The 9,386-nt window shown below is 45.4% G+C and overlaps 1 protein-coding gene and 1 long non-coding RNA gene across 2 annotated transcripts; both read left to right on the forward strand.

Moving 5' to 3' along the window:
* The first annotated feature begins 552 nt into the window (after positions 1–552).
* On the forward strand, positions 553–2,032 carry LOC311059963. The gene is made up of 3 exons (XR_014602239.1): positions 553–668; positions 1,162–1,312; positions 1,990–2,032. It is a non-coding gene; the product is annotated as an uncharacterized lncRNA (long non-coding RNA).
* A 1,221-nt stretch (positions 2,033–3,253) lies between these two features.
* LOC311060300 (protein furry homolog-like) lies at positions 3,254–8,250 on the forward strand (the record flags this gene model as incomplete). The annotated part of the gene is made up of 7 exons (XM_084078434.1): positions 3,254–3,407; positions 3,782–3,969; positions 4,298–4,392; positions 4,802–5,088; positions 5,529–5,873; positions 6,339–6,607; positions 8,224–8,250. The coding sequence occupies 7 exons, from the start codon at positions 3,254–3,256 to the stop codon at positions 8,233–8,235; spliced, it is 1,350 nt and encodes a 449-aa protein (XP_083934560.1). The 3' UTR covers positions 8,236–8,250.
* Positions 8,251–9,386: the final 1,136 nt, after the last annotated feature.

A 9,386-nucleotide genomic window follows, 5' to 3' on the forward strand; every position in this document is an offset into this window, starting at 1 on the left:
GTGTCCACCTCCTGGGCTGCATTGAAGGGTGTCCCACTGGCTGACATATGTGCTGCAGCAGCGTGGGCTTCTTCCTGCACGTTTGCCCGCTTCTATAGGGTGAATGTGGCCGCCCCTCATCCCATGGCGATGGCGGTGCTGTCGGCCTCTTCAACCTGCAACTGATGGTCAGGTAAGGGCAGGTTCCTCGTGACTATGTTGGTATTAGTCATCCAGGTGTTGAAAACACTGCCTCTGGTGGTCAGAAGGAATGAAGTAGAACGAGAGTTATGCATATAACTAAGGTTCTACGAATTCCGGATGACCGCCAGAGTTGACTGTCACTCGGGATCCCATTCTCGACGAAAAGATTTCAAGAGGATGATCGCTGTGTACACCGCACCTATGTAGGTAGCGTGCGCGCACACAGGTCACGAGTGACTTTGTTGGTATTAATATTCGACCTATGCGCGAGCGCGCGATGAATATCCAGGTGTTGAAAACACTGCCTCTGGCGGTCATCCGGAATTCGTAGAACCTTAGTTATATGCATAACTCTCGTTTTCCTGTGTGCAGTTACACCCACCTGGACATCTACAGTGGTCTGAACAGCAACCTGAACCGACAGCACCACCGTCTGGAGTCCAGATATAGCAGCAGCTCTGGAGGCTCCTACGAAGAGGAGAAGAGTACGAACACACACTTTAACCACTTAAACCCTTTATGCTGCAAGCTTATAGAATTGTCATTTTTGCTTTATATTGATATATCCTAGATCTCATTGCATCCTCTTAGATGTAAACAGAATCAAACCATTCTAGATGGGGAATCTACTTTATATACAAGGAGACATCACTTTGTATGATAATCACAATGAAATATCTGGTTTGTCTGGACAGCCCATTTTAACAAGGGTGATTTTGGACATCTCATCTGTTTTTTTAAGTCTGGATCAGACTAACAGATCTGAACCCATTTGATTTGGCATTAGGGGCCTGTTATATATGTCTACACTAATATATATATATATATATATACAAATATATTATCTAGGAGCACCACATTTTCTCTCATCAAATTAAAGCTCCATTACAAATTTCCATGAAATATTGGTACATCTAGAGTTGATCTAGTGTACCATCATCATAATGACCTGTGTGTGTTTGTGTGTGTGTTTTCAAGGTGACTCCATGCCTCTGTACGCCAACTGGCGTCTGAAGGTGATGGACCACAACCGGCCCGAGCCTCTGCCCTTCCCTCCTACTGGAGGCTGCTGGGCTCCTCTGGTAGACTACCTGCCTGAAACCAACACCCCTGCTGTTCCCCTGCACAGGTAACACACACACACACACACACACACACACACACACACACACACACACACACACACACACACACACACACACACACACACACACACACACACACTGTTCCCCTGCACAGGTACCACAAACGCACACGCTCTATTCCCCTGCACAGGTAACACACACACACACACACACACACACACACACACACACACACACACACACACACACACACACACACACACACACACACACACACACACACAACATCTTATCTACAATCCATAACAAAATAACTTATAAAAAACAAACAAATAAATAATATATATTAAGAGATATCTTGCCAAGTATGTAACTGTTCATTTGTGTATTTGTTTAATTTGACTGGACTTTGGGATTAGAATGTTAATTCTAAGTCTTTTTGTACTAATTTATTCATTTTTATTTATTTTATAATTTAATTTGTATTTTTAGTTGTATGTATTGTATGTATTGTATGTATGTCTGTATTGTCTTTGCTATGCTCAGGACCCCAGGAAGACTAAAGGCTCATTCATGTGTCTATGGGGATCCTTTAATAAACATAAACACTGTTCCCCTCCTTAAGTACAACACACGACACCCGTCCTTAACCTCTCTCACTGTCACATACTGTAACTGCAGCGTCCCGCTGTCAATTCGGCATTTTTTCTCTGTTTTCCAGGTGTAACATCGCTGTCATCCTTTTAACGGACCTCATTGTGGATCGAGGGGTCAAAGTAGAGTGGAGCGCCTACCTGCACCTCCTGTTGCACGCCATTTTTATAGGTAAACACACCTGTTGTTGCACGCCATTTTTATAGGTAAACACACCTGTTGTTGCACGCCATTTTTATAGGTAAACACACCTCCTGTTGCACACCATTATCTGCCTTGTTAATTTTACAAATCAAGGCAGATACTGAAAAGGCGTACACTCAGTACCTTCCATGCATTTACACAGGAGCTTCCTTGTTTGTGGAGGCAGTCGCAGCGATTGCTTTCTTGTAGAAATCATTCTTGTTTTGAAAACGTTTTAATTGAGATGTGTTACCAGTTTGGTAACCGTTTTTGAGAAACAATAAGTGAGGCCGTTATTTGCTGTGATTTTGGAACAGGTAATGTTTATTTTTTAGGCCCTCTGCTTCGCATAACCACATGCCTTCGCTGTCCTAAAATCCATGGTAAACCACGGCCTCTTGTGGTTTATTATTGCTTAGTATGTAAGCAACGAGAACGAGTTGTACTCAACCTGTCATGGTGACTTTTCGGACACTTTGGCCTGCGTTCTCCCTCCAGGGTTTGATCACCAGCATCCAGAGGTCTATGAGCATTGCAAGCGCCTACTGCTCCACTTGTTGGTCGTGCAGGGAGCAAACAGCAGTGTCCAGTCCCTGGCCACGGTGCTGCTCCGCAACAGGGAGTACAACTACCCCCGAGTCCTGACTGTGAATATTCAAAGATTTGCACACATTTTCACGATTTTTCAAAAATAGCAGATCTACAAGCTCGTAGTGCGGCACTCGGTGCCGCGCTATGAGCTTGTAGATCTGCTATTTTTGAATAGCCCAAAGTGTAAAATAATGCTTTTTAGCTCAAATCTAAAAATGACACAGTTCCAGGTCTTAATGGGTTAATACAAATATTTTTTATACTTAGTTTCGGTTTCCTATAATAACCATGCCTGGGACTAACATATTGGTGTGTCAGTGTTCATCATCATCATCATCCTTGTTACCATGACTAATTTCTTCATCCCACTCGTGTGTTTGCTTTCATGCTCACAGCTATGTCTGAACGGATCTGGTATTGTCACATCGCATGGCTTTTTCGTTTGTGTGGTTTGACTTTTGATATGTTACACATGGTTTTGATTTGACTGTACGTGATAAACTCATAATAGAGGTGGTGGGTGTGGTGACGTGTGTCTGGCTGTCTGCCCTCCTAACATGGGTTGTGTGTGTGTGTTTGTCTGGTGTAGGAAGCGCGGTCCGCTGTGGAACCACGAGGACGTCTCTCCCAAGAACCCCAACATCAAGAGCGCCGATCAGCTCAGCGTCTTCCTCCGACATGTAGTGACTGTGTTTAAACAGTCACCGGCAGGTCAGTATTGTCTTATATGGTCTTGGTCTTGTCCGTAGCTAGTCTCGCAAACCGCAGGACCGACCTAGGCACCACATTTGTTGTGCACACTGTCATTAGGCTAATTCTTGTCCACATATGCTCTATACTTTTATAATGAAAGTGAAAGGGGCTCGGATTGTCCTAATTTGGGCACGGGTGACATCAGTTTAGTACCGAATTCTACGACTGCCTGTCTAAGAATAACTATTCAGATCATAGATTTCACTCTCTCCACTTTTTAAACATTCTCTCATTAGGCCAACTTCTATCTACCTAGCCAGTGAAATAATGGTGAAATTAAACTGTTAATCAGTTCACCAGTCACACTAACGGGTATGCTTCCTTCCCATCAGGCTTCCAGCTAGAGTCACTGCTGAGTGAAGTAGCCCTCCAGACAGCTCTGTCGTGCTCTTCTCGCCACTATGCCGGCCGCTCCTTCCAGATCTTCCGGGCTCTCAAGCAGCCCCTGACAGCCGCCACGCTGTCTGACGTCCTCTCACGCCTGGTGGAGACCGTAGGAGACCCCGGAGAGGAGGCCCAGGTAAGAAGAACATCACAACCAAAACGCTGCTCATGCTGAATGATTTATGTGTCTAAAATGAAATATTTCTGTTCAGAGAGCAAACAGGTGCCTCTCTGGCCTGGATGGAGAGTGAAGCAATGTATCTGTTGTGTTAGGAGCCTTGTGAGGGTCAGTGTGTGTGTGTGTGTGTGTGTGTGTGTGTGTGTGTGTGTGTGTGTGTGTGTGTGTGTGTGTGTGTGTGTGTGTGTGTGTGTGTGTGTGTGTGTGTGTGTGTGTGTGTGTGTGTGTGTGTGTGTGTGTGTGTTGTATCTGATAGGATGACCTCTGCTCTTCTCTCTCTCCTCAGGGTTTTGTAATAGAACTGCTGTTGACCCTGGAGTCGGGCATCGACACACTGGCAGACACCGTCAAGAACTATGACCTCCTCACTGCCTTAGCACAGTAAGTCTGCTCAAAAGCCAGAGCTATATCCAATTCTCCAGTATGAGAGACATTTTAAACAAATGAAAAATGTTTTAAGCAGATACTAACTGGTAGCTGCAATCCAGAACTTATTTTGAAAAATAAAATGTTAGTTTAACCAATCTGTATGGGGGAGAGTGTGTTAATACATGTAACTAGTACACTGAAGGTGGTCTCCCTTGAGACATACAGACCCTGGTGTCAGTTAGGACACCTAACTAGTTGACAAGTAGCACCGCCTTAGGCACAATTTCTCCCCTGGCCAAGCAGGGATTGCCTCTTGTTTGAGCGTTAGACATTAAGGTCTCTCATGCGGGAGAATCAAGGCTAGATAAAAGTTCAGGTTGCATTTTTCATTAAAAAAACTGCTTAAATGTTTATATTGCAGGACCCCTACCCACGATCACCTATTATTGGGAGCCAAGTTTGCAGCCAACAGGAAAAGCACGGGACAGATAAACCTGAGCAGCGGGGGTCTGTTCAACTATGCCCACTACGGCCACGGCCGCAGCAACTCGCTCCGCGCCAGCCTGATGGGCGAGCAGCGGAAGGCCGACCGGAGACGGAGCAACACCCTGGACATTGCCGACCGCCCGGGAGGCAGCCACGGCAACCTGGCGCGCACGCGGAGCCTCTCGTCGCTACGGGAGGGCGGGGGAGGGGGCGGAGGTCCGGGTAGGCCTTGTCATGATTGTTACATAACCGCCTGATTGCAATTATTATTTAGATCGCAATTGTTTTTGCGTTCCATTCTACTGTATAAATTCTTCTGTTGTAAAATGTTCATACAACTTCAAATATTTTCAAAAATAGTGGAAATAGCTGATTGACAAGCTCACAACGCATTGCAATGTGGTTTGAGCTTGTAGATCGGCAATTTCAACTACTATTAAAACATTTTGAAAAGTATGGCCTGTTTTGGCAATAGTACTTTATTCATTTGATTATTGGTAGCGGCCATTGTTAAGTTATTTCTTTGTATATTTAAGTTAATTATCTGCCCTGTGCAATTTTAGTTTTCAAAGCCTAAAAGGCAAACAGAAATGTATCGTTTATTGCAATTATTTGTGTGACAATAATTGTCAACTAAAATGCCATGATCGTGACTACCCTAGGTCCGGGCGGGGAGGCCACACCGCCCCCCGTGGACCCCTCCAACCTGATGGCCACGGTGTTCTGGATCGCCGCCTCGCTGCTGGAGTCGGACTACGAGTTCGAGTACCTGCTGGCGCTGCGGCTGCTCAACAAGCTGCTGGGCCAGCTGCCCCTGGAGAAGGCGGACAGCCGCGAGCGTCTGGAGCGCGTCCAGGCCAAGCTGAAGTGGTACAGCTTCCCCGGCCTGCTGCAGCTCTTCCTCAAGGGCTTCACCTCGGCCTCCACCCAGGAGCTCACCATCCACCTGCTCAGCAAGCTCATCAGCGTGTCCCGACACACGCTGGTGGACCCCTCGCAGTTGGCGGGTAAGAGACAGATTTTGGGGGGGTCCGAAGACCAATGTTTTGACCAATATTTCGCATTTTTATTTTGAAATCGATGTAAAAGTTTCTGTTTGAGAACATTTAACTTTTTGATAATTCAAAAAATTAAATAAAGTATATCATTGTTGTCGGGAGGAAACCTCTTCTCTCCAATATTTAGTTTTTTGTTTTGTGTTTTTTGGTAAATGAGAGCCCTATGTGATCATACTACAGCGTCACACAAAAGCATAAAAAATAGCAGATCTACAAGCTTTAAACGCGACACGCTTTGAGCTTGTCTATCTGCTGTCACCCGACAGAGACAACATCATGATTGCAGGCCTTTTGCTGCCTTATAGAGGCGACGGGGAAATAACACATTTTATGTAACAGATGTGTTGTAAAAGTGCGACATCTGGTGGCTGAACGTTTTGTCTGGTGTCCCTTTTAACGCCACGCATTCCTCAGGTTTCCCGCTCAACATCCTGTGCCTCCTGCCGCACCTCATCCAGCACTTTGACAGCCCCACCCCCTTCTGCAAGGAGACGGCCGACAAGATCGCCAAGGTGTGTGCCGAGGAGAAGTCGCCCACGCTGTCCAACCTGGCCCACATGATGAGCCTGTACAGCACGCACAGCTACTCGCGTGACTGCACCAACTGGATCAACGTGGTGTGTCGCTACGTGCACGACGCCTTCGCCGATATCACCTTCAACCTGGTCACTTACCTGGCTGAGGTAAGCGCCGCCCCCCCCCCCACATCACACGACCGTCGGCATGTCTTAACCGCTTTCACGGCGTCCCTATTTTGGGCATGTCAGCGTAGGCAAACCTTTTCTAACATTTTCTAAAACAGAAGATCTACAAGCTAACGATGTGTCACTACACAAGTTGTAAATGTGTTGCTGTCGTTGTACGAGAAAGTATGAAATAAGGCTTGAGTGGTTTAGAACAGTGGTTCCTAAACCTCCAAATGAATTATGTATTTGGCCGCGGACCTCCATCTGAAAAGATTTTGTGCCAGGAACCCCCAAACAAGATTTGTGTTGATAGAATGTTATTTGAAAAATATTCCAAATGTTTTGTATTTTCGCAATTTCTTTTCGCAATGCACATTTGCAAACACCTATGTCATATATTATCACAGATGCAATCTGTTCCTGTTTTTATAGATAACTAAATTATATGATCTACTATAGTCTATATCATGCAGAGATGTTGCTTGCCAAAAATGAAATGAACAAAGTGGGCATGAGTGAACTGCTGCGAGACGAATACCAAAACTCCCGCTAGCGGCTCGCCCCCAAACAAAGTCGCCCCGGGGAAAATCCGGCGGTATTCGCCTGGTGTTCCTAAACATATCAGTAAACTATGCCTAACCCTAACCTTATTCCTAATCTTAACCTCAGTAAAACTATACCTAATCCTAAACCTATATCTACCCTTATCCTCAGTAGGCTAAAACAAATACAAGAATACAAGAACCGCTGGTCCGACTGAAAAATGGGGGCGAGGGTGTTTTGGGGCGAGTCCTAATTACCCTTCGGGCTGTGGTTTCCCTGGGCAACACCGTCGCACAGTGTAAACAAATTAATATATATTTTGGGCTTTACATCGATTCTCATTCAACCTTGATATGCAAAAGTAGGTTTTGTTTTGTTAACGTTAATTATATATGTCATGATGTGGCCTTGCGCGAGGTTGATTACTTGCCTCTATAGTTGCTTTCACCAACTTTCACCACTTTATCCATTGCAGACAGACAGTCACTGTGATTGCATAATATCCACGACCCACACGTGTTCGGAACGAGTCCCTTTATCGACAATTGGGTCCGGCTTGGTACAGGTTCTATCACCTCGGAAAATCCCGGTTCTGTTTATCAACACCCGAGCGAGCCAGAGCAACCCTACTCAGCGCTGATCAGGAGGAGACACAGCTGTGTCTCTCAGCTGTGCTCAAAAATAGCAGACATACAAGCTCACAATGCGACGCGCTGTGAGCTTGTAGCTCTGATATTTTCAACGCGCGACACCATCGTACAACAAATAGTCTATTCTATAACTGCAGCACACAGCAGCCGAGCAGGCTGTCGGAATTAAACCACAGTCAGATCATGATATAAACTTTAAATTATTATGATTGTAACGGTTGTAGCCAACTACATAGGCTTAAATGATAAAATAGCCTCATTTTCCCAACCGGTGGCCGGTGGTGTTTATATTTACCGGCCAATTAAACATTTTACCGGTCAATGGCCGGTAAATACCGACATGAATGTCTGAGAAAAGGTGTCGTTTGGTCCACACCAGACATGTCTCTCACGGTTGTTTGTTTGTGTCTCTTCATGTAGTTCTCTCCGTAACATCGAGTGCTACTGTGAAGAGAAGGACACGTGGGAAACTGTGGGGCAGATCTCTGATGCTTACTGCCGTGTCAAATGTGTCTCTCTCAAGCTGAGGAGGGATTATAGTCAACCCATAGATGATGATGACTAGGGTTGGGGTCCAGAACCGGAGGGACCGGATCCAACATTGAGGAACCGGAATCTGTTCCATCACATTTGGAACCGATTTGTCACTCTGTCAGATGCTGGTATGTGGGCTTCATGTCTGCTATACAATTACAACACTAGTGTTTCTCAAACTTTTAATTTCAAGGACCACCATAACTCTTTGAGTGTAAGGTCCCATTTAGAACCTGACTGAATTTGTGTTAAAAAAAAATCTATATCATTTTGGCTTTCATTCAAATGTTTGATAAATATAGGAATTGTCAAAGGGAACCGTTAAGAGGGAATCCTTAACAAACCAGAATCGTTAAAATCCTAAAGGGTCCCGACCCTAAAGGTGACAGAATATAGATGGATTTATAATATAATGTAAACAATGAAGATGATGATTAAGAAGCTTCCTGCTGGGACGTCACAGAGGAGAGACAGTGTTGTGATGGTAGTGTCAGCCTCCCATTGAGTTGAGAAGCTCTGCTCAGACCCAGCTCACTCAGATGAAAGAGATGAGGAGGAGAGAGAGATGGACACAGCGTCCCATGCTGCTACTGCTGCTCCTGGCCAGCCTATCAGAGCTGAGGGGCTTCCCTTCCAGACCTCACCCCCAGAACCACCGTCTTGTTGGAAGGTAAGTTTAACCTGTCAGTCTGTTCCTGTTCAGCCTACCTGTGACATCATCAGTAGCCATCTTTGGTCATTCACACAATGGGGGAAACAATGTTTTAGTTTTTTGCATGAGGCTCCTCTTACATGAGGCTTTGTCCCTATTTCGTCCATACATGGTATTGTCCGTTTGGCTGGGACCTAAGGACAAACGGACGGGTCCCAGCCAAACCTAAGGACAAACGGACATACCATGTATGGACATCACTATTATGTCACAAGTACAAATACAGATGGTATATATACTGTAAAACACAAAGGGTTAGGCCTAGACACAAGCTGACACGTCATGTGAAGTCCGGCTTAGCCTGGATCTGGCAGAACCAGGGGTCTATTTCACGAAA

Source organism: Gymnoscopelus microlampas, assembly GCF_963454915.1.
Source record: "Gymnoscopelus microlampas genome assembly, chromosome: 14".
Taxonomy (NCBI): Eukaryota; Metazoa; Chordata; class Actinopteri; order Myctophiformes; family Myctophidae; genus Gymnoscopelus; species Gymnoscopelus microlampas.